The following is a 27,205-nucleotide window of genomic DNA, read 5'->3' as shown; positions in this document are numbered from 1 at the left end:
TGTTTTTTTGTGTGGTTGTCTTTTCTTAACATGTTAACAGCCTTACAATTCTAATAAACACATAATATATTTGTTGTGGCCTTGTAAAATTGGCTTTCACAATGAACTGTCAAAATGAGAAAAGAATCTGAGTCAATGAAATACAAGCTGTCCTGCCTTCAAAACATGTAAAACCCCATTATTGGTGAAGATGTTCCTGGAAGGTTCTCTTTATACATATGGCAAACACCCTTCAAAACATGGTACATATGAAATAATTTGGTGAAAGTCATCAAGGTGCTAAGTCACAACTAGGTGATGGTACAATATCACAACTTCCTGTTTCAGGATGCAATGCTAAACTTTGAATGTAACTGACACTTTGACCTCGAAGAAACAAATTCAAGCCAACTCTGACCTATACATCGTAACCATGGCAACATCTGATCCTATACGTGTATGTTATCACTAACACCTCAGTAAATCAGAAAGCCCGTGTTAACTATCCTTGGTTTGTGTGTGGTATAATTTTCCCATATAATGAACATGGTGATGTGCTAGTCTAATTCCTCATGCAATGTAATCATGGTTATTGATGTAAACTATCTCAAATGTACCAAAAAACTTGAGTAGAATATAATATATACTGTACAAAAATAGTTAGGGATATATGTAAATTTTCAAATTATGAATAATGATCTATTTATTCACTGATATACTGATAAAATATCAATCATAAAAATACCAATATCCCTAAATTATTTTGTCCAGTATATATATTCATTACCCACATGGTGAAACATCACCAGTGTCATGCATATCATATGTGCACACATAACTTTTGCCTAGCAACCATTGTTTCTGTATTTCGTCGTCTGTGGCGTCTTTAAACAATTGAAAGAGACGTCAATGAAGAGGGCAGTCACACTTGCTTACCGTGTTTTACTGCACAAATGTACATGAATAAATAGGATAATAAAGAAATTATTTCACCTCAGCAATTGTGTCAAACCACTTATACGAAACCCGTGAAAAATTATGCATTACCCTCGCTCTCGTTCGGGGAATACAAACTTCCACACTCATTTAGTTTACGTTACGTGACACACTTGCTTGTGTAATAATCTCTCTCTATATATAAGCAGCACAGATATTTCAGAAGAGAAATATATCCACTAAACTGTCAGTACTCACTGGGACAAAGATGGCCGTGAAGAAGGTCTGTGTCCCCAGTGTCACATCTAGACACGGGCATCTGTGTTGCTAGGTGACTAGTACTATTACTACGGTTATATAAGCATGGAAAAGTAGTGCCAAGGTACTGTATATGTCAACAGATCAAAATGTCAAAACAATTTTTCTGCTTGCAATGAAACTTAAATATTTGCTGCATACATATTTAGGTCTAGATATAATAACTACAACTAAAATCATATGATTTTAACAAAATGTGATGATGTTAAAGCTGTCTTGGTCTTCCAATTTGAGAAAATATTAAAATATGGTCAAAACCAAGGTCTCTGTTTGAAAGATTGTGTAAAAAGACAAGAACAAATGTGTTAATTCCCACATCTAATGAAACAAATACCAAATTTAAGAACCAAATTGGACAAATAAAGACTGTGAACAGATTTTTCAATATGGCTGCTGTGGTGGTCATGTTGAAAATTCGATTGAAACCTCTTGAATAAATTCAGGTGACAACACTGATGGGAACGAGCAACAAACTGACATTCCAGCCTTCCAGCATGTTAAATGTGCTGATCAGCTAGTTTCAGTTTCACTGGTACAGGGGTTAATGAGGAGACCTCTACAGTGCACGGACAAGTGTAGTCTGTCTCACAGTCCCTGAACCACATTATTTTCCCTACTGCCAAGCCTTCTCTGCAGTGCTAAAGCCCTAAATAAAGCAAGTCTAGATTTCCTCAGGTTCTGAATCTCTGGTCTCCCTAGGGCTCCTTTTCAATATAAATGGGCTTGTTTGTTACTATCAAAATTATATATATTCAGAGACTAAGCCTTAGTCTAGGACAAGTGATGAACGGGTCGGCCATCGCAACCAGTCACTTCACTGCCAGTGAGGTGAGCTATATATGAGAAAAAAGCCCTTACATTTGAGCAGAGAAACAAAGAGGGTTAGGGTTGATATGAACCAACCCCTCCTGGGACTGTCAACTTCCCTGAGCCAATCTTCACTCGTTTAACAACAACAGGGACCGGGTGTGGAGGAGATCTATCTATCTCATCAACAGCGAGACCTACACAGTGTAGGAGACCCAACTGATATGACAGTGTGTTTTCCTTAGTGAATATCACATCTAGTCCAATCTATAATTTCACCATCTGCATGCACTTGATAACACTAGAGAACATCCTTCTTCTTATCACTTCATGGCAACAATAAACTGTTGAAAGAAACTACTATCACCTTTGAGACACATCAAAAAACTAAGTAAAAGCCAAGAACAAATTCCTTTCAGATTTTCACCCAAACTGGTATCAAATTTTAGCATATTTATTTTACAGTCACTCAGGACTTTTACCCATTCACAGAGAAACAGCATCTCACAGCAAAAGGTCTAATAATGCATATAGGTCTAAGTATCACATGCCCAAATACATAAAAATGAAAGTTCCTTTCTGCAAATGGCAGAAAAACATTCCTCCATTTGTTGGAGTCAACACTGCTGTGTCCAATGTTCTACCCGCTGTATAGCCTTTACTCAATGACAACCTTCATGGCGATAAACCGGTTTATCTCATCCCCTGCTCAAATACTGCCACTGCACGTGACATGCACCACACAAGCACCTGCACAAAAAAGTGTAACTAATCATTATAAAGTCAGTTCTCTATGGCTCTCCCAGGGAAAATAGTCGGGGACAAGGAGAAAACGTGACATATGAAGTTTATTACACTTACAACCAAAAAATTATCAGTAGGGAATGGTCAAAAAGTAAAACTGCATATATTCAATCTTATATTTTTTTGACAGTGGTGCAGTGCTTCTGCTGAGAGATCACCCCTGCACACCACCCCATCTCATAATACCCAGCTCCACCCTCCTCTCCCGTTAAAAAACATTGTGGAGGCAGTCTGGACGTCATCTAAAAAGCTGGACACTATAAAGGCTGAAAATGTTTTTGAGATGCCCCCTGTGATGAGAGTGCATGCCTCCTTGTGCAAGGTGATAGACACAATGCTGATCTATGTACACTGATATGACTGTTATCCTAACAACACAGTATTTGTTGACTATAGCCTCTGTGACCCATCTGGGGTTTTCCTGTCTCTCGCAACTGTAATAAGGTCATGTGATATGTATATCTACCAATGGCTGATCCATGGACGCCAGGGAAAAACTTTTTTTCAGCTTGACTATTTTACAGATCTGGGGCTCCTTTCATGAAGCAACCTTTACTAAGGTTAACCTTAACTCCCATTCTTTAACACTGCACTAAGGTTACCTTGGTGACTTACGATCACCTTAGTGCTTTGTGAAAGGAGGCCCAGGAAGCCTGCATGAAATTAATGTTTTTACATTGTAGCTCTCGTTTGCTGTGTCAGTATTTTCATGACCTTTTACTAACTATCCTTCTTCCCTGCATGATAAATAGCCAGTTCCCAACCATACCTTTAATGAAAAGAGATCAAACTCATTTGATTCTGGGCCCATTGATCAGTTTGTGCTTTGTCATGATAGGATTAATTAAATGTTGATTCTTCAACTATTGCAAGTCAAAGTCAAGTCAAAAGTTCGAGTGTTGTGACAGTCATCGAGCTATCACTATCGTAAGTCAGTGAGTTTGAATCTTGTTACAATGTTCGTGCTATGACAATCGTAAATTAATGATAAAGTATGAGTGTCGTACAAGTCTTAGTGCTACAATCATCGCAAGTCGATGATAAGGTATGAGTGTCGTACAAGTCTTAGTGCTACGATTATCGCAAGTCGATGATAAGGTATGAGTGTCGTACAAGTCTTAGTGCTACAATTATCGCAAGTCGATGATAAAGTATGAGTGTCGTACAAGTCTTAGTGCTACGATTATCGCAAGTCGATGATAAGGTGTGAGTGTCGTACAAGTCTTAGTGCTACGATTACCGCAAGTCAACATTAAAGTATGAGTGTCGTACAAGTCATAGTGCTACAATTATTGCAAGTCAGCATTAAAGTATGAGTGTCGTACAAGTCTTCCTCTTAATGCTACGATTATCGCAAGTCAACGTTAAAGTATGAGTGTTGTGATGGTCTAAGTGCTACAATAATGAAATATTATCGTAAGAGGTAAGGTCAAAACAATAAATCATCAAACTCCATGTTTTGACAAATATGTAATTATCTCCCCTACTATTTAAGACTTTGAAGAAACAAACTTAACAAACAGTAATTAATTAAGGACTTCCTACAAACAAACATAATTTGAAAGATATAGACACAATTGGAACAGAAGGAAATACCAGTGTATGAAATAAGCCAGAAATTTTTTACCAGACCATCGGGCTGGCTAGCTGTAAATTTAGACCGTCCGTCAGAAATCTAGCCCGTCTCGGGCGGTCGGACGGGCCTTATTTCATACACTGGAAATACTAGTATATTGAGTGACCTTATAGTGAAATGATGGTAACATTGTCCCCACATGTAACCCCCATCGTCTTATTGCCATGGAAACCATCACAAAAACTAGTGCTCATCATGGTGATATGATCAGTATCATTTGATTGGTCGACATTTCATTTACATACAGAATACCATACACACTTGAAATGTCATATTTGTAAACATACGCAGATCAATATATAGCCTGGTAAAGTAGGTAAACTGACGAGGTTCTGGGTTCTTGAGGTGTAATGATGTGGTGTTTGAGTCCACAGACATCTAAATCATGATTTTAACAATGGGGTATGAAGGGAGCAAAACAATCCATCAGTACATCTGCACGCAGGTATTTTGACACCCTACCTGAAAGACGAACTATTAGCATAAGTAGCATTTACACGAAAAATCAGCCTTGACCCCAAACAGAAACCTTTGTACACATGGTAAAGGTGTTATCACAGTGAGCATGAAGGCATATCAAGCTTAGAACACTTACATCTAACGTATGATGTTGTTTAGAGTTAGTGAGGGAATTTACACCAGGACTCAGTTTGCAGTGGAATGAGATTAAGGCAAGCAAAAACTTCACACAGTCCGGCAAGAGTTTACTGAAATGTGAGGTTTAGTTTCTATAGTTTGAATAGTCTGACAATTATGGAAAGGTACAGATGGTATGAAACGTGATAGTTTAAACATGGCAGAAATCTTGTAAAAGAAAACAACGTTTTAAATAAAGCCTCATGGAATGATTCAAATACATGTGTGAAAACATTATACAAACATTCTTTGATATTAATGATTTAAAATCATAAACATGACATGTTTTTATTCATCAATATCAGCGTTAGAAATAGGGGTGCGGAGAGCGGTCCATGTGGAGCCGGGCTGCTGCAACTTAATGAGCCTTGTGTCTACATCTTTATCCCTCAAGAGTAATAAATAGGACCCACTGACTTCCATCCTTAATTTCAAACACAGAATTAACGATTAAGCACAAACACACAACTTCACAAATCTCTTCAAGAAAAGTGCCATGACTAAATCCCTACACTATAACTTGTGTTAAATAGCCTCTACAAGCTCTACAGTATCTTGTTCCTACATTAATGTTCAGTCATTCACTGCCTACGTCAACTGAGAGGACCAAGGGATCCAATTTGCCCATTCAGTTTCTTCTCATCCGAAATGTTTGCCTGCCGTTTTTTCCATTCCACTCCTAGTGTGGCGACCTGTTTCATGATCTCTTCATGCATTTCCACAAAGGACCTGACAGGCCTCTGAGCCCAGCTGGTATGGGGACTGTAGGGCCCCGGAGCCCCTTCTTCCATCACATTGAACAAATCACATGACTCCCACTCCGACCCTGAACTCAATCTCTGATTAAATGGATTCATTCTCTTGTCTCCACAAACCACCGCCTGACGGTTTCCTTTGACTTCTAAACCCTGCCTCTCGATGTATGTTTGGGACAATATTCGACTCTGTCGTTCAGCCTCCTCAACCACTTTCCTCTGTTCCTCAGAATTTGCTTCTCTCAGTTTTTGCTGAAGTTCGCTCACCATGAGTTTCACATATTCATATCCTGCCGCCGAAAGTGCTTTCATCCATGACTCCATTAGCTCCTGGCTTTCAGCACTGATGATGTATGTTCGACTGCTTGATCCTAGGAAATATATTTGGAATGTAAAATTGTCTGAATTTTCAGCAAGTTCAATAGTGCAGCCTTCTAACACAATGACACCCAAGGGTTCTCGGTCACCTTTTTTCTCGGAGTAGAAGAGTAAGTTTCCTTTCAGCACGAACCATCGCCTCTGGAAGCCCTTGTTTACCTCACCCTTCTTCATCAGGTACCCCTCTTTATCGGACGGGCCACCAGAACTGGCGTACCGACACAAGGCTTTGTCGTTTAAAATCTTCATTGTTTGGATTTAAAAACAACACCATTAAGTTCTTTACATCATTATGACGCGCCACTGTGTTTTATGAATAATTCCAGATGGTGACATGTCTTGACTAATACAGGAAATGTAGATCACTATCTTATGACGAATCTCTTCTCAGATAGCTGTGTAATAGCATACAATGTCCGTTATACATGTAAACCTGAGGTAGTAATCCCTTTATTCCAGTGGCATATTTTTCCGTATTTCACAAGTTGGGTGTGGATATTTACGACTCTTGCAATGAAAGCATTTTGAGAATGCGTAGTCATAATTATTTGGAGTGCAGTCATACACTGTTTAAATGTTTACTCACTGGTGTCTTGCATATCCGTGGATCCCTTTTAAATAGTGTTGACATTCCCGATACATACATCACCTACGGCAAAGTTAGATTCGACAGGGATATAACCGTTAAATACATTAGTCACGACGTATTCCCTGATCCATTAATTCTCTCTAACTGAGATATCACGGAGGCATCCATTTTGGCCACGCCCACCGCTAGGGAGCAGCAATTGCAAAATAAATATCCTTATGTGTGCTCATTACAACCCGTATCGAAATTTCAAGAAGTTTACACAGTACTATTTGTAAAATATATTTAGACCTCTTACTATTTTTGAATGTGTTGTGATCATTACTCATTACACATTGGTGCATTGTGGTTTCAACGCAAAGGTTGCTCATTCACGTGACATGGTAAGGTCATATGACCAGAAAATGGCAGCGGCCTACTTGTGTACGTTGGGAGTGGTGTTGTCATTGCTTTCCACTACACTGTCACTTAAGGATAACGGTCCTAAAACCGTCTATGTGATTTTAAATGATGCAACACAGACATTCAAAGTCTCCGAGAATGTGGAAACTAAATATGTCGTGTCGGCGAACTACGTGGATTCTATGAATGCGACCGGGTAAACCTCAGGCTCAACACTGTTTAAGTTTTAACTGTAAAGCATTATTCAAGTTTCAGTTTCATCCAAATATTTTTTATGCACAAGTTTGACAATCATACGTCATCCTTAAACCCATACATGTACTGGGAAATGTCCTGAATATGTCCTGAGATACTGGTCACATACTGGAGGTGGGGTGGGTGAATGTTTTGGTCATATTTTGTGCCCCATTAATATCATATGTCATTCCTTCCGCATTGTCACTTTTTTGTCATGATCCCACCACCACCCATCCGGAATAACTGACCAGTTCCTGATTAATTTACGAATTATAATTCCATTTTTATGTGAAAAAAATGAACCCTGTCATGTTTTTATAAGTGCATGAATGGCCCCTGAAGTGATCATAGTCATAGTCTCTACCGATCAGCTTAACCACTTAACTTGTCCTTCCACAGATGGTCCTTCCTGGATATTGTAGCTTCAAGTGATGTGGCATACAATGATTCTGTGCGGGCTTATGCTGCTGGCCTGGCGGAGAGTTACTTGACCCGGGAATCCATTAACCTCCAGTGGCAGAATACCATTGCTGGTTACTGTGAGAAGCCCTACAGTGACTACTGTAAACGACTTGAGGGTTTCCTTACCACAAACCTGGCCTGGGTTAAGGAACAGATCCAACAGAACAGGGACAATTCATACTGGCATCATGTAATTACAGCAAATGTTTTCATGTTGTCATAGTTATTTGCAGGAATTAAAGAAAAGATTAGATGTTAAATTTTACTTTCATTCTACTTTGTAAAATGTGGTTTGGTGGATGTGTACAAAAAGTAATCTAGAAAACTGAAATAATTCAAATTCCTGGGTTTAGCCATCTTTCTTCATGGCACTGCATTGGCATAGTTTCATCTTGCAGTGTTTGAGAATATTCTGTTTCAAAGAAAACTGTTAGTGACAGTGTTATATCTCTAAGCTGGGTACCCTGAATCCATTCAGTAAAACCCATGCCAGTTTCATTAGACACTTAGCTGAAGTTGTCCAATCAGATTACAATCATTCTCTTCCCCCAGAGGTTACTCCTGTCATATCTTCCTACATAACCTCTGTTCTAATACAGCCTTTCCATGGTGTGAGCGTTCAAGACTTGTGATTGGAGGCAATCAGATTTAGTTGTGCAATCAGCGACGTTGTTTCAAAAGTGATCATTCGCAAGGCCTCGATAATTTCCGTATACTTCGAGAAAACTAAACCTCTTCCCCTGCGCGATGCGCAAATGTTTCTTCTAGACAGAACTCAGTAAAGTTATGGCGTCTCCATCCTCCTCGTTGACAACGGACAAGCTAGCCATTAAAAGTCTTGTGTGTAACATCAACACAAGTCCCCGGCAGATGGGGGAAATTTGTGGCCTCACATTTGCTTGTGTTAGTCAAGTTGAATCTAAGTCGATGTAACAGGTGTTCTGATTGGATAGAAAGAAGGGAGATAATTCATCTTGCGATCTTTTGCCGCTAGGGGATTTTACGAGAACCGGGAAATATGGCCGTATTAGAACAGAGGTTCGTAGGAAGATATGACAAGTAACCTCTGTGGGAAGAGAATGGATTACAATGTGAATGAAGGAAACCATGAGTTGGTTAGTGATAAGAGAGATGGAGACTCTGACACAAAAGAAGCTGTGGACGTGAATGGGTCCATAGAATTATAACATTAGGATGAAGATGTAATACACAAGAGAACCAGGAAAATAGAATAGGGCAGGGGCGGATCCAGAGGAGGGGGGTTATTCTCCAAAATCCTTTATCCACCCCTTGAGGAGGGGGATGATTTGCACGACTGAAATATCCTATTAAATCTATTTTAAGATAACAAGGAAAGAATCTTAGTGTTTATTATTAATGATCATAAATTATACTTGCTGTTCAACATCGGCTGTGCAAGGTTTAATTTTCTTTTCAAGTTTTCTTTATATTGTTAGTGATTTTTTTTAGAGATGTGGCCTCAAAATATCAGAATTGTCAGGGAAAATCTTTTTAGCTTAAAGCTTCATCTTTGGTTAGAACCATGCCTGAAAATATAGATTTTCTATCTTATCTAACACTTTCTGAGCGTCTCGTGAAAATATGGGTACAATGTGTGAAGCCCATTTATGGTGTTCCCCGCCGTAATAGTGCTGGAATATTGCTAAAAGTGGCGTAAAACTAAACTCACTCACTCATGAAAATACATAAAAAGTAATTGAAGTATACTGTAAATCAATAAAATAATGCGAGCTACTTTTTAATGCGAAAAATGCGACTATTTCTGAAGCGCATTAATAAATCTCGCATTATCATATTGTCTTTTGCACTCGATATCGTTATTACTAGGATTTGGGTCATGATAACCCAGTGAACAAAGACGAACGATTGATTCACAAAATTTCCTTTATTGACACAATAACATCGACATTATATTATATCAACAAGTAAAATACATTCTGGGGAAGAAAGATTGAGCACTAATCATTTAAGTTGTATTACAGTCTTTGAATAAACAGTCCAGTTTACATGGTTTGAACTCACTGGACCACGTCCAGCAGACCTGCCAACTGCCATCCACGTAAGATTAGCCGTCTTTGATCCAAACGCCCATGTGTTCGGGGAATTAAGATGTTTACACTAGAGTCGGATTAAATACTAGTATAGTATTTCCCAAAGTTGTGAGTGTACTCATTAGTGAGTATAGTCATTCTGGTCAACCATTTCCTGATTTGCCTCCTCGCATTAATAAATGCACGCATTTTCGTTTTGAGGGTTGCACTCGCATTATTTAATACATGCATTAGTTTGTTGATTTACAGTATCTTACTGTTTTTATTATTATTTCAAACAGTGACCTAAGGTTTTGAGAAAATATAAACAAAACCGTAGAACAAGATTTGACCCATGTACATAGTGTCAAGAATATATAAATAAGTTAACAACATGTTCAACAATAATCAATACATGATTGTTTTCATTAGTTACAATAATTGTTCAGTGATCATGTGATATTTGTGTAAAAATAGTATTATTTAAATACATATTCCTGTTGACATGATTTAGTTACATGATGGTGTTAATGGAAATACTGTTTGAAGGTTGCTTGCCAACTTACTGCTTTAAGATTGTACTGTATGTTGTATTGTCTGCCACAGGTTGCCTTGTTCTATGAGCAGCTGGCCGGGCTCCAGGATGGCTATGCTAACAATGTTCGGCAAATCAACATGGACATAGAAATATTTGGCCTATAGTAGGTGAACATTCGCATTAAAGTGAACTTTAAAGTGTTATTAGGCTACAAGTACAACAATTTTCTTCTGTTACAAGGCTGTCTTCTTCTGTTACAAGGCTACCATGTATATGTATAACTGCCATAAAACTACCAAATGTTAATATAAAACTGACTGGGGTAATAATGTATTGCCTTGAGAATGATTTGACATGGGGAGTTGGCGCGTTGTAAATTACCACTTATTTTTATCATTTAGATTGTATATTTATATAAAGATATCACATAAGATATCACATAAGATATCAATCAGATCTCAGTTCTTGCTACTGCTACACAACTTTCTCTCTTTTTTTTAAAAATAAGATAAGATCTGAATTAAATGAAATTTATGAAGATTTGTATAAAGTAATGGTATCCAGACAGAACCTGATTCTTCTCAGATTCGAACTGGTCTCCAGCAACCAATGTTTGTCGTAAGAGGACTGGTCAGGATCGCTGACTCTGTTGTTGCTAGTCATTGCATCCTAAATGCGTAGATTGAATTTCATGAAACCAATCACTTGATTGTCTGGTCCAGACTCAATTGTTTACAGACATGATCTGGTTGATTGGCATTTTAGAAGTTGATGAGTAATAAGAAAGTGAGAATCTTTATGGATGACAACTTCTTATTATGTTATGATGCAGGGTTAGGTAAAGGTTCTTATACCGTTATCAAGCAGCAATCAATAAAGAAATGTCGCATCATAAAATAATTAAGAAATTGTCATCCATAAAATATCTTACTTTCATGTTTACAGGCAGCTGTCATAGAGTTGGAATAAGACCTAGTGTGTTGTTAAGCAACAAAGAAAAGTACAGAGATAAAAGCTATGGTATAAGTTCTCGTATTGACAATAAACACTTAATATAACCTCGTGTCGTGCAGCGCCTTCCAATATGGTGGTGACCTCGAGGACCTGGAGGAGGTGCTGCACAAACCCGTCCCTCGACGTATCCTTGGCTCGGGGTCATGTTCAGCTCTTGTCAAGGTCATGCCTGGGAACGAGGAGATATTTGTAGCTCAGGATACGTGGTCGTCCTACCAGAATATGCTGAGGATTCTAAAGAGATACAAACTGGGGTTTACAGCTGCGGGCCACCAGAACGGTAAGGACACTGTCTGAATGCAGTACTCACGTCATGGTGCTGGCCAGCGTCTTTACTTCTTGTTTTGGGGAACAGTGTAAAAAGGGATAGACGGTAATCGTCTTCAAGTTTGACCAAGGAAAGTGAATTATAACAACATGTTACTTTCAGGAATATTGCGTATACAGCGTACATGCATGTGTGAATGTCTTTGTGTTTGTCTCTGTGTGTCTGTCTATCTAAGTATAGTGTGAAATAGTTTATTTAAGACATTCTGTTCATTAAGGACGTTCGACTGTTCGTCACTTCTCGTGTATTTAACAGGGTCATTTTTCACTGCCTTCAGAAACAGTTGTTTTACCAAGAAATATGATAAGCATGCTTGTTTGTTAAAGGTACACCACTTTTGTTAAAGGTACACCACTTTATCAATTTCTTAACTGTGCTTATTATGATGAAAACAGTTATGTCAACCAAACATTGCCTAAATAGTAGACTTAATAAAGTCATAGTAATCGTGTTATCAGAATTATGATGATGATGATGATGCCTCCCCTCCCAGTTCTTGCTCCGGGGGACACGATGACATTCTCCTCCTACCCTGGCAGCATAATGTCCGGGGACGACTACTACCACTTGTCGTCTGGGATGATTTCCATGGAAACTACTATAGGAAACAGCAACAATGACCTATGGAGGTTCGTGACCCCCCAGTCAGTTCTTGAAGGTGTCCGGTCCTTGGTTGCAAACAGACTGGCAACAGCAGGAGTGGAGTGGGCGTACTACTTCTCCCAAGAAAACAGTGGAACGTAAGGGAGATTACTCCATGTTTCATAAACAACGTAAGGGAGATTACTCCATGGTTCCTAATCAACATAAGGGAGATTACTCCATGGTTCATAATCAACTTAAGGGAGATTACTCCATGGTTCCTAATCAACATAAGGGAGATTACTCCATGGTTCCTAATCAACGTAAGGGAGATTACTCCATGGTTTAAAAATAGGTACACTTATGAAACACTTTCCTCTAGAGATGCTGTGAGGATAATGAGCATAGTTCTATGCCATACTTGATATATTCAGTGTCATGGTACAATAAGTTGACCATTAATATGTCAAATGTCCTTTATTTAGGTAATGCTTTCAGAATCTTCTTGTCTGTTGTTTTATCTAAAAGTAATTAGGGACCATTCATAATTTATGGCTAGGGGGGTGGGTGATGATGATTTTCATGGAGAAGCACGTACAATGTGAATGACCCCCCTAAAATTTATGTACATAGTAAGTGACCCCGCCGTGCATGTCATGTACAAAATCAATGACCCCCCTACCTTCCCATAATTTTTCTAATATTTCTAAGTACATAATTGCTGGACACACACACACACACACACACACACACACACACACCCCAGTACATGTGTACCAAATTGATAACCCCCCTGCCTCCCAAGAACAAAATGGGTGAACCCAAACACACACACACCCCAAAAAAAATAAATAAATAAATAAAAAAAAAAAAAAAAAAATAAATAAATAAATAAATAAATAAATAAATAAATAAATAAACCAAACACACACACACACACACCCAAGCCATAAATTATGAACGGTCCCTTAACTTCTAAATATTTGACTACAACCATTTTAGTTTTATCTCAAGTTCACCTAATGGTTGATCTTTGTCCATATATGACCTTTCTGAGAGGATTTGGTATGTTGAAAAATCTGGTGGGTTACAGGATTTGTGGCTCAAGTTTGTGCCTGGATGCAGAAACAAACATGTCAAGCTTCCAGGAGCAGTATTTAATGGAACTAGGAATGTTCTTTGAATCTAGAATGTTTCTTGTGTGTTACAATGTATCTGTAATGACATCACTTGTATCTGTTGCCATGGTTGCCAGGTACAACAACATGTGGATGGTTGTCGATATGAAGAGGTTCTCACCAAAAAGTCAGTCACTGAATTCAGGTCTTCTGACTGTCTTGGAGCAGATTCCGTAAGTAAAGCTATGACCAGCGTTTGTTTGGGGTCTTGTGTCCTTAAGTAGCGCTGAAGTCTGGGACTGGTAATGCTTGTTTTCATGGTTTGGGGCAGAGCTTCCACCTTGAAGAGTTGGACTAATTAGCCACAACTTTTGTTGGAATCCAGTTTCAGCTTTGTAAACTCCCTTGCTTTAGAAGAATGAAAATCTATTTTTGTGAGTACTTGTGCAAATTTGGTGGTGAGGTAGCCTAGTGGTTAAAGCGTTCACTTATCCAGCAGAAGGCTGGGGTTTGACTCCCCCTTTGGGTACTATGTGGGAAGAGTATTTCTGGTGATATTGATATTGCTGGAATATTGCTTGGTGAAAACCCAACTCACTCACTCACTCACTTGAGAAACTCCCTGTGAAAATCTGGGTTATAACTGATCTTTAGCAACCCATGCTTTTAGCAAGAATTAAGAGGATTGGGTGGCCAGACTTGCTGACTTCATTGTATCCTAAATACAGATGTTCATGCTTTGGATGTCAGTCACTGAGTTGTCTGATGTAGACGATATTACCTACAGGCCGCCGTCATGTAATTGCATGAATACACAATGTCATTTAGAATGTGGTCAACGTAACATATGTTATATTTGGGATTACACAAAGTACTACAACTTCTAGTAGTAACTAGTAGTACTTTTGTTGGGTTGAGTTCCATCCATTCTTGTGGAAGCCGTTGAGGCTGAGCCGACTAAATGGCTCACTTTGTGTTCTGGCGATTAGGTGCCTGACACTGAGGGTGCAGGTTCGAAGCGCTAATGGAACTCAAACAGGGTATGAAACTCCCAAAAATTTCAGCCAGACCACAGGTAAGTTTTGGTCAGGGCTGGCAAGTTTTACATCTAACCAGCCCTGACCAAAACTTACCTGCCCACAAAATATCTTCATACTACATGTCTAAATTTGAACCCGACCGTCGGGCAGGTGAATTTGAGAATCTGGCAGACTGTGTTGAAAATAACCCGTCCAGGGCGGTCGGGCAGGCAGGTATTTCGAACGCTGAATCAACCCCCAAAAAGTACTAGAATTGGTACTTTTCTGAGAAAGTGTAATCCCAAATATAACATGTGTTACATGTAACTGGATTGTTGCTGATTGCAACATTAAAAAACAAACTTGTCTAACCACTGCTGCTGTTCTGTGTTGCCAGGGGTATGATCAAATATGCTGACTTGACGTCTTTACTGGAAACAAAGGGCTATTTTGCAAGTTACAATGTTGCGTAAGTATCTGAAGTCAGATTCGTTGTCTTGGTAGTAATAGCAACAAGAAAGCCTGCTGACTTGTAGTAATATTTCCAGATTTACATCAACATGACATGTAAAGTTCACATGTCAAATACTGTTTTGCACATCTATTTGATTATTTCGCACATGAATATATTTTTAGCATTTTTATTTATGTTTAAATTTGAATATTTCGTCAAATGAGTGAATGAGCGTATCAACCAATGAGTACTGGTCACTGGTAGATACATCCATTCCATACTAAGTGGCCTTGAGAAGCAGACTTGGAAAAGGTCATTTGAGGTTGCTTTCTTACAGTTCTGATATTTCTATATTCAGAGGTACGTAAGCTTTGAAATTTAACATGTATAGCATTACATTAAATTCCATTAGGTTGTAAAAATCACTGAAACATCTTCCAGTGAACTGGTCCTGATATTGGTGAAGTCATCTGTACAGACTATAGCGTCACTATTACAGAGGAACTGAGAAATGTGTATTTTTAGTCTTTGAAATTTTAATGACATTTGCTGCACACTCGGAGCCAAATGTCGGTCTCCGAGCATGTCTAGATAAGTCCTAGGTACGATGATCTGAATCGAAAACTAGTTCTGCACATGTTTTGTACTTTTCCCACTATCACGTGTAAAACAACAAATATGTTTATGGGCAACTTGCTAAAGATCAAGACTTCCTGAGATCTCTACAGATAATGTGGAATTCTCTCAATTCAGATATTTCCCGGAGATTTTCAATGCAAGCGGGGGACCGGCGAATGTGAAGAAATACGGTGAATGGTTCAGTTATGACCACACCGCCCGTGCCAACATCTTCCGCCGAGACCACTCCAAGGTGAAGGACATCGACTCCATGATGAAACTCATGAGGTAATGTCATGTAGGACTGACGTGCAGTGGCAATCTAGGTCAACCTGCTGTAGAAGGAACCAAGATAGGGGTCATTTTTCGGAATAGACTGTAAAACATCTTTAAAAACAATAAAATTATAAAAAAAAAGATAGGGGTCATAGTGTCTGCTGAGACTATGGTGATTTCACTGTTTGTTTTGGTTTCATAGGTGTACTGAATGTTTGTTTCAATGTGCGAAACCCCTAGGTGAAATGTGCGAAACCCCTAGGCGATATGTACGAAACCCCTAGGTGAAATGTGCGAAACCCCTAGGTGAAATGTGCGAAACCCCTAGGCGAAATGTGCGAAACCCCTAAACACTGTATGTATACATATAAGATATATACATGTGCACACAATAAATGGACCAGCTTGACAGGTGTCAGAATTCTATTTTGAAGGAGAGTTTTACAGTCATAGGTTGTTCCTGACAACCAATCTTCATAGGCGGATCCAGAGGGGGGTGCAGGGGTGCGCACCTCCCCTTTTGTGCTGAAAGTTTGTTAAATGACCATTGAAACTCGGGTGGAAATGAAGTGTGCACCCCTCCTTTTCTCAATAGTGTGCACCCCCCCTTTCTCAAAAAGCTGTATCCGCCCCTGATCTGCATTTTGGAAGACAAAAGGTCTACATCAAGTTACACACACAGGGTAGCCCAGTGGTTGAAGCATTTGCTTATCACACTGGAGACCTAGGTTTGTTTCCCCATATTGATACAATGTGGGATTCGGACCCTCATCATGCTCCACTGTCAGTTTCCTGTAAATTTGCTGTAATCAGCGTTTTGTATTTTATTTGCTGCAAAATGTTTTAAGATTTATGATGTCCACTGGAATGGAATTATTGTCAAAATCTGAGCAAGACTCATGTGATATTTGAAAACCTTCATAATAAGACTGGAATTTCACTACGTATGTCTGTATCCTCGCTGGCAGCTGAACATGTATCTGTGTCAGGTATCTGCTACTCTGTCACGCTGCATCTCTGGTTACCATGGTTACTTCCAGATACAATGACTACACCCATGATCCTCTCTCTCGCTGTAACTGTACCCCACCATACAGTGCTGAGAATGCCATCTCTGCCCGCTCAGACCTCAACCCCAAGGACGGGAAGTACCCCTTTGAGTCTCTGGGTCATCGGTCACATGGTGGCATTGATGCCAAGGTAAGTTATAAATATCACATGTCATATGTCATATGTCATATGTCATATTATAAGAGGGTGATTATTGTCTGGCGGGTTGCACAAAAACTGGGAATGACTTTAATAACTGTATTGTACAACCTGCTTGGTCTAGTGGGTAGTGCATCTGTCCAAGGGTTAGAAGGTCTGTGTTTTGTTCCTAAAGATGTTTAATGGTGGTATGACCTTGACTGGTGCCATGCATTAAGGAGATACGCCAGGGCGTGGTCGTCTCGAGCTATGCCTGGGGGGGTGGGGGGTTGTCTGGCACTGTATTCACTTGGAATAAGTCTTATGCAGGAGTGAGTGAGTTTAATGCAACACATGTTATATTTGGGATTACACTTTCTCAGTAAAGTACAGGTTCTAGTACTTTTGTTTGGTTGAGTGCCATCCGGGATTCGAACCCAGAGCCTCAGAGTCAGGCACCTAATCGCCAGCACACAAAGTCAGACGCTTAACCTCCTCAGCCACCGCGGCCTCCACACAAACGGAAGTCAGACAACGTCTAGTTTAGACTGGGGACTTTGTGTACCTGTCTGATAAGTGTAAATTGGCACGGCTCGCACGACCGAAAGCTGTGATTACACAATGCCATTTAGAAAGTGGTCAAATGTAACATATGTTACATTTGGGATTACATTGTCTTAGTAAAGGACTTGCAATTAGGTGCCTGACTCTGAGGGTGTGGGTTCGAATCCCGATAGGCACTGTAATCAAATCATTACAGAAATGGACATAATAAGCGGATCAAAAACATTTATTGTGTACAATATCTTGACAAATCAATGAATAACTCAATTCGAAGACACTCCATGAACGTTTGCAGTCCATTCAGACTCTGACTTCAGTATCTAGTGTGACCACCACGAGCGGCAATAACTGCAGCACAGCTTCTATGCATGGAGTGCACCTATCGATTGATGAAGGCCATTGGCACCTTGAACCACACTCTGAGAAAGGCCTGGCGCAATAAATCGGCTGTGTTTGGCCTTGGTATGACATTATTCAGTCTCCTCTGAATTTCATCCCAAAGATGTTCAACTGGGTTAAATCAGGACTAAGGGCTGACCACTGCATAATGTTGACACCGTTGTGCTGTAGGAAGTCCCGTGTAGCTCTGGCAGTATGGGCCCGGGCGTTATCATGCTGGAAAATGTTGTTCCGGTGACATGCGAAATGTGGTATGACGTGAGGTCTGAGAGCTTGGTCGATGTAGCGCACCGCTGTGATGCCGCCTCCTCTCCCTGGACCAAAGTTCTGGAACACCACAGGACCCACTCTCTGGTTCAGGCCTATTCCACCCCATACCATGATGCTTGCACCTCCCCATGAGTCTCTTTCCATAACACATTGGTCTGAGTAACACTGGCCACGTTGTTGCCATATTCTTGTTCTGCCATTTGCAGTTGATACGCAGTACCGACTCTCATCTGTGAACAGAACAGTTCTCCATTGCCTGTATCGCCAGTTTTGGTGTTGTAGGGCAAACTGTAGATGTTCACGCTGATGACGAGGGGTGAGGATAGGTCCACGGTAAGGTCTACAGCAATGGAGGTTCCCGCTGTTAAGACGTTAGCGTACTGTATCAGTACTGATTGGTCTTCTGTGTGTTCCCACTGTTCCCACTGTCGGATGCCTGCATGAAGGGATTATGTACATGCTGTCGCACAACATGGCGGTCTTGTCGTCTTGTGGTCACCCTTGGTCTGCCAGTACGGGGGCGATCATTTGTGGTGTTGGTGGCCCAGAAACGTTGCTGCAGCCTGTAGATGATCCGAACGTTCACCTGGAAGTGATTAACAACGGCTTGTGCAGTGTGGCCAGCTTCAAGTCTTCCTAGCGCCTGGTTCCTCTGAGCTGTCGTGAGTCGCAGCATCCTGCTGACGTTGTAATGTGAATGTTTGGGGGTGCATTTATAGGGCTGGTCCTTGTGAACAGTGAACATTTAATGAGTTTACAGTTATCCTTTTCTGCGAAGGAAAATTCCAAATTGACGCTTCTTTTGCTGCTTAGTATACTAGAATCTGTACTTTACGAAGAGAGTGTAATCCCAAATTTAACGTATGTTACATTGGACCACTTTCTAAATGGCAATGTGTAAGTGAGTGAGTTTAGTTTTACGCCACTTTTAGCAATATTCCAGCAACGTCACGGCGGGGGACACCAGAAATTGGACTCACATATTGTAACCATGTTGGGAACCCAGGTCTTTGGCATGACGAGTGAAATAGATACTTAGATGGACTGCAGACAGACATGTAGGCAGACAAACTGCTGAACAGAGAGAGAGACAAATGAACAGATGGACACACAGGTAGATGGACACACCGACAGATGTTAGATGGACACACCGACATATGTTAGATGGACACACAGGTAGATGTCAGATGGACACACAGGTAGATGTCAGATGGACACACAGACAGATGTTAGATGGACACACAGGTAGATGTCAGATGGACACACAGACATATGTTAGATGGACACACAGGTAGATGTCAGATGGACACACAGGTAGATGTCAGATGGACACACAGGTAGATGTTAGATGGACACACAGACATATGTTAGATGGACACACAGGTAGATGTCAGATGGACACACCGACATATGTTAGATGGACACACAGGTAGATGTTAGATGGACACACAGGTAGATGTCAGATGGACACACAGGTAGATGTCAGATGGACACACAGACATATGTTAGATGGACACACAGGTAGATGTCAGATGGACACACAGACATATGTTAGATGGACACACAGACATATGTCAGATGGACACACAGACATATGTCAGATGGACACACCGACATATGTTAGATGGACACACAGACATATGTCAGATGGACACACAGACAGATGTTAGATGGACACACAGACATATGTTAGATGGACACACAGACAAATGTTAGATGGACACACAGACATATGTTAGATGGACACACAGACATATGTCAGATGGACACACCGACATATGTTAGATGGACACACAGGCATATGTCAGATGGACACACAGACAGATGTTAGATGGACACACAGACATATGTTAGATGGACACACAGACAGATGTTAGATGGACACACAGACAGATGTTAGATGGACACACAGACAGATGTTAGATGGACACACAGACAGATGTTAGATGGACACACAGACAGATGTTAGATGGACACACAGACAGATGTTAGATGGACACACAGACAGATGTTAGATGGACACACAGACAGATGTTAGATGGACACACAGGTAGATGTCAGATGGACCCACAGACAGATGTTAGATGAACACACAGACATGTTAGATGGACACACAGGTAGATGGACACACAGACAGATGTTAGATGGACACACAGACAGATGTTAGATGGACACACAGACAGATGTTAGATGGACACACAGACAGATGTTAGATGGACACACAGACAGATGTTAGATGGACACACAGACAGATGTTAGATGGACACACAGGTAGATGTTAGATGGACACACAGGTAGATGTTAGATGGACACACAGGTAGATGTTAGATGGACACACAGACAGATGTTAGATGGACACACAGACAGATGTTAGATGGACACACAGACAGATGTTAGAGGGACACACAGACAGATGTTAGATGGACACACAGACAGATGTTAGATGAACACACAGACATGTTAGATGGACACACAGGTAGATGGACACACAGACAGATGTTAGATGGACACACAGACAGATGTTAGATGGACACACAGGTAGATGTTAGAGGGACACACAGACAGATGTTAGATGGACACACAGGTAGATGTTAGATGGACACACAGACAGATGTTAGAGGGACACACAGACAGATGTTAGATGGACACACAGACAGATGTTAGATGGACACACAGGTAGATGTTAGAGGGACACACAGACAGATGTTAGATGGACACACAGACAGATGTTAGAGGGACACACAGACAGATGTTAGATGGACACACAGACAGATGTTAGATGGACACACAGACAGATGTTAGATGGACACACAGACAGATGTTAGATGGACACACAGACAGATGTTAGATGGACACACAGACAGATGTTAGATGGACACACAGGTAGATGTTAGATGGACACACAGACAGATGTTAGATGGACACACAGACAGATGTTAGATGGACACACAGACAGATGTTAGATGGACACACAGACAGATGTTAGAGGGACATACAGACAGATGTTAGAGGGACACACAGACAGATGTTAGATGGACACACAGACAGATGTTAGATGGACACACAGACAGATGTTAGATGGACACACAGACAGATGTTAGATGGACACACAGACTTGTTAGATGGACACACAGGTAGATGGACACACAGACAGATGTTAGATGGACACACAGACATATGTTAGATGGACACACAGACAGATGTTAGATGGACACACAGACAGATGTTAGATGGACACACAGACAGATGTTAGATGGACACACAGACAGATGTTAGATGGACACACAGACAGATGTTAGATGGACACACAGACAGATGTTAGATGGACACACAGACAGATGTTAGATGGACACACAGACACACAGACAGATGTTAGATGGACACACAGACAGATGTTAGATGGACACACAGACAGATGTTAGATGGACACACAGACAGATGTTAGATGGACACACAGACAGATGTTAGAGGGACACACAGACAGATGTTAGATGGACACACAGACAGATGTTAGATGGACACACAGACAGATGTTAGATGGACACACAGACAGATGTTAGATGGACACACAGACAGATGTTAGATGGACACACAGACAGATGTTAGATGGACACACAGACAGATGTTAGATGGACACACAGACAGATGTTAGATGGACACACAGACAGATGTTAGATGGACACACAGACAGATGTTAGATGGACACACAGACAGATGTTAGAGGACACACAGACAGATGTTAGATGGACACACAGACAGATGTTAGATGGACACACAGACAGATGTTAGATGGACACACAGACAGATGTTAGATGGACACACAGACAGATGTTAGAGGGACACACAGACAGATGTTAGAGGACACACAGACAGATGTTAGATGGACACACAGACAGATGTTAGATGGACACACAGACAGATGTTAGATGGACACACAGACAGATGTTAGAGGGACACACAGACAGATGTTAGAGGGACACACAGACAGATGTTAGATGGACACACAGACATGTTAGATGGACACACAGGTAGATGGACACACAGACAGATGTTAGATGGACACACAGACAGATGTTAGATGGACACACAGACAGATGTTAGATGGACACACAGACAGATGTTAGATGGACACACAGGTAGATGTTAGATGGACACACAGACAGATGTTAGATGGACACACAGACAGATGTTAGATGGACACACAGACAGATGTTAGATGGACACACAGACAGATGTTAGATGGACACACAGACAGATGTTAGATGAACACACAGACAGATGTTAGATGGACACACAGACAGATGTTAGATGGACACACAGACAGATGTTAGATGGACACACAGACAGATGTTAGAGGGACACACAGACAGATGTTAGATGGACACACAGACAGATGTTAGATGGACACACAGACAGATGTTAGATGGACACACAGACAGATGTTAGAGGACACACAGACAGATGTTAGATGGACACACAGACAGATGTTAGAGGGACACACAGACAGATGTTAGATGGACACACAGACAGATGTTAGATGGACACACAGACAGATGTTAGATGGACACACAGGTAGATGTTAGATGGACACACAGGTAGATGTTAGATGGACACACAGACAGATGTTAGATGGACACACAGGTAGATGTTAGATGGACACACAGACAGATGTTAGATGGACACACAGACAGATGTTAGAGGGACACACAGACAGATGTTAGAGGGACACACAGACAGATGGACACAGACAGGATGTGTTAGATGGACACACAGACAGATGTTAGAGGGACACACAGACAGATGTTAGATGGACACACAGACAGATGTTAGATGGACACACAGACAGATGTTAGATGGACACACAGACAGATGTTAGATGGACACACAGACAGATGTTAGATGGACACACAGACAGATGTTAGAGGGACACACAGACAGATGTTAGATGGACACACAGACAGATGTTAGATGGACACACTGACAGATGTTAGATGGACACACAGGTAGATGTTAGAGGGACATACAGACAGATGTTAGAGGGACACACAGACAGATGTTAGATGGACACACAGGTAGATGTCAGATGGACACACAGGTAGATGTCAGATGGACACACAGGTAGATGTCAGATGGACACACAGACAGATGTTAGATGGACACACAGACAGATGTTAGATGGACACACAGACAGATGTTAGATGGACACACAGGTAGATGTCAGATGGACACACAGGTAGATGTTAGATGGACACACAGACAGATGTCAGATGGACACACAGACAGATGTTAGATGGACACACAGACAGATGTTAGATGGACACACAGGTAGATGTTAGAGGGACACACAGACAGATGTTAGAGGGACACACAGACAGATGTTAGATGGACACACAGACAGATGTTAGATGGACACACAGGTAGATGTTAGAGGGACATACAGACAGATGTTAGAGGGACACACAGACAGATGTTAGATGAACACACAGACAGATGTTAGATGGACACACAGACAGATGTTAGATGGACACACAGACAGATGTTAGATGGACACACAGGTAGATGTTAGAGGGACATAGAGACAGATGTTAGAGGGACACACAGACAGATGTTAGATGAACACACAGACAGATGTTAGATGGACACACAGACAGATGTTAGATGGACACACAGACAGATGTTAGATGGACACACAGACAGATGTTAGATGGACACACAGACAGATGTTAGATGAACACACAGACTTGTTAGATGGACACACAGGTAGATGGACACACAGACAGATGTTAGATGGACACACAGGTAGATGGACACACAGACAGATGTTAGATGGACACACAGACATATGTTAGATGGACGCACAGGTAGATGGACACACAGACAGATGTTAGATGGACACACAGACAGATGTTAGATGGACACACAGACAGATGTTAGATGGACACACAGACATATGTTAGATGGACACACAGGTAGATGTCAGATGGACACACAGGTAGATATTAGATGGACACGCAGACAGATGTTAGATGGACACGCAGACAGATGTTAGATGGACACACAGACAGATGTTAGATGGACACACAGACATATGTTAGATGGACACACAGGTAGATGTCAGATGGACACACAGACAGATGTTAGATGGACACACCGACAGATGTTAGATGGACACACAGACAGATGTTAGATGGACACACAGACAGATATATGGACACACAGACAGATTTTAGATGGGAAGCAAACAGATGGGCAGACAGGACACAAATACGTGTACAGACAGACATGTAGCTAAATGGACAGAGGTAGTTAGAGAGACAAATGAACGGACTTACAGACAGACACTTAGTTAGATTCACAGAAGGAAGGACAGCAAGCGAAGAATAATACCTCAGTGGTTCTCTATATTTGGTATAATATTAGGGCAACAGGCACCTAATCGGCAGCACACAAAGTCAGCCATCTTACCCCTTTCAGCCACCGTAGTTAGACCTGACTCTGAGGGTGTGGTTCGAATCCCGGATAAGACTCAACTCAACAAAAGTACATGAATCTGTACTTTACTGAGAAAGTGTAATCCCAAATATATCATGTTACATTTGACCACTGTCTAAATGGCATTGTGTATTCATAATATCAGGATGTTTGTATTTTATCCAGATAACGTCCTACAACAACTTCATGGGACTTGAGAAGACATTTATTGCTGTTGCGGGACCAACTTATGACCAGTTACCTCCCTTCCAGTGGAGCAAGGCTGATTTTGCCAGCGAATGTCCACATTTTGGTCACCCTGACCTGTTTCGCTTCACCCCCATGATGTATAATGGAACGATCCCGGACTTGAAGTGGACTGCTCCATAGCAAGGTGTTGCAGCTACAGCAAATAGAACAGAGGGCTTAAATTAATGTTTACCTGCACATTGCATGTCTTTCATAGATATATCTTTTATGACACATATTCACCAGTGGAACTCCACAAATGCGAAAACATGATATTTATGGTACGGATTGAGTGAACATGACATGTTTTATTCTTTAAAGGACATTTCAGAGCTAACTGTGATGGAGCAAAAATTAGCTCTGAAATGTCTTCATCAGGTGATGAAGGAGCAATAATTAGCTCTAAAACGTTGTATAAAGACTAAAAAGATGTTTTTTTCCATAAAAACATGTCATGTATTCATGTTGTTCCAACTTTTAAGTGCCTTTCAAGAACTTCATGGCTTGAGAGTATGTACAAATGTTTACTTACATTTTACTTACAAAAAAAACAGTCACTACTTATGCTAACATGTATTTCTACCGCTTAAACTGTAGACTCCTTTAGTTAAACAATAGTCATTATTATATTTACGTATAATTCTCCTTCTTAAACGTGATCTTGTAAAATAAATTTCATTAAAACAATAATCAGTATATATTCACCTGCAATTCTCTAATTTAATCTGCAGCTTCACCGATAGAGTACACCTATACAACAGTGGTGATTTATACTTAGAATCCGACTTACGTTGTGATGTCCTCTAAGTGCACTTAAATAATAATAAATGTTTATATTTACTGGTAATTCTCCAACTTACTATGATTTCTTGAAATGATATGGACTTTAACAATTGTTGTTGTTTCTACTTACATATAATTCTCAGACTTAAGCTGTTGTTATTTACAGTATAGTACAATGTAACAATACTTGCAGTTTATACTTACCTTGTATCCTTAGATTTGATCTGTGATCTAAAATTACACTTAAACAATTATCTATATTTACATGTGATTGTCCATCTTAAAATGTTGTCTGACATAAACAAGAGTCATCAGTTATATTTATACGTATTTCTCCAGTGAAACTTTGTTCTCTTGAACAAAAGGTGCTATTTATATGTTACTTGGAAATGTCCAACTTAAGCTGCGGTCTCTTAAAATAGCATACATGTAAACCATTGCTGCGGTCTATTTTTACATTGAATTCTCCAACTTTAATTGTAAAAGTTTAAACAGACAAACTGTGACATACCAGGTGTGAGTACATACATATCATTCAAACTGGAGTACCCATGTCTGTTACCATAGTTACTGCTTCGTCCCAAATATATGTTCTATGTACACATTCCATGAATTGCTTCTTGTTTATTCCAACTTATTATCAACAGCGAATTTAGTGAGCAAATGAATCATATCTGTGACTAAAATTAAAAATTATTTGGATTACCTCCCTTGGGTCAAGGCAGAATATTGTTATTGAAGCCCAGTATTGAAAGTGGTGAAATCACAATCTGTTTTACACCAGTTTGATACATTCTTCTATCAAGACAGTATTAAACCAATGATCTGTCAAGTTATTTCCCTTGGTTCAAGGCTGTATGTTCATGTTAAAATGTTTTTCATGGATTTTAGGTACATTTTGTGTACTATGTCTGATGTCAAGTCAACCCACCAGTAACTACCAGGTTTACCTCTAAATCAACCATTTGTACTTCACATAAAATAATTTCTTTTTTTCAGTTTGTAGAATACACCATAATCATTTGAGAAAGTACAATAAATCCATTTTCTCCAAATTTCAATTTTGTTCATGTTATATTTCACCTATTGAACCTGGTCACGGAGGCTGTGAAATCAAATGCTGCTGTGTGTAGAGATTTCTTTCATTGGTGATGACCTCCAACTGGACTCAGGAAGGTGAGTGTTTTGTCAAGGACAAGATGCAACAGTACTCTGGGCTCATGGGTCGGTCGGTGAAGGTCTGGCTGGGAATTGTCTTGGGTCAGTATCCTATATATGAAATGCTGAAATGATACAATGCTCCTTCGGCTGACATGCATAGGTAAGCCAAGTCCTGAAAGAGAT

The 27,205-nt window shown here is 40.4% G+C and overlaps 2 protein-coding genes across 2 annotated transcripts; one reads left to right on the top strand and one right to left on the bottom strand.

The window, feature by feature from the left end:
- Positions 1 to 2,970: 2,970 nt before the first annotated feature.
- Positions 2,971 to 7,016, bottom strand: LOC124278036 (sesquipedalian-1-like). The gene has a single exon (XM_046713786.1). The coding sequence runs from the start codon at positions 6,496 to 6,498 to the stop codon at positions 5,710 to 5,712; it is 789 nt and encodes a 262-aa protein (XP_046569742.1). The 5' UTR covers positions 6,499 to 7,016; the 3' UTR covers positions 2,971 to 5,709.
- A 226-nt stretch (positions 7,017 to 7,242) lies between these two features.
- On the top strand, positions 7,243 to 26,922 carry LOC124278028 (putative phospholipase B-like 2). Its single transcript, XM_046713762.1, has 10 exons — positions 7,243 to 7,436; positions 7,877 to 8,129; positions 10,597 to 10,691; positions 11,602 to 11,822; positions 12,364 to 12,610; positions 13,708 to 13,803; positions 14,987 to 15,058; positions 15,797 to 15,949; positions 16,978 to 17,137; positions 25,016 to 26,922. Exons 1-10 carry the CDS (start codon positions 7,243 to 7,245, stop codon positions 25,217 to 25,219), a joined length of 1,695 nt encoding a protein of 564 aa, XP_046569718.1. The 3' UTR covers positions 25,220 to 26,922.
- The last annotated feature ends 283 nt before the right edge of the window (positions 26,923 to 27,205 follow it).

Source organism: Haliotis rubra, unplaced genomic scaffold (genome assembly GCF_003918875.1).
Source record: "Haliotis rubra isolate DU_JTF1 unplaced genomic scaffold, ASM391887v1 Scf230, whole genome shotgun sequence".
Taxonomy (NCBI): domain Eukaryota; kingdom Metazoa; phylum Mollusca; class Gastropoda; order Lepetellida; family Haliotidae; genus Haliotis; species Haliotis rubra.
This window is presented reverse-complemented; position numbering and strand designations above follow the sequence as displayed.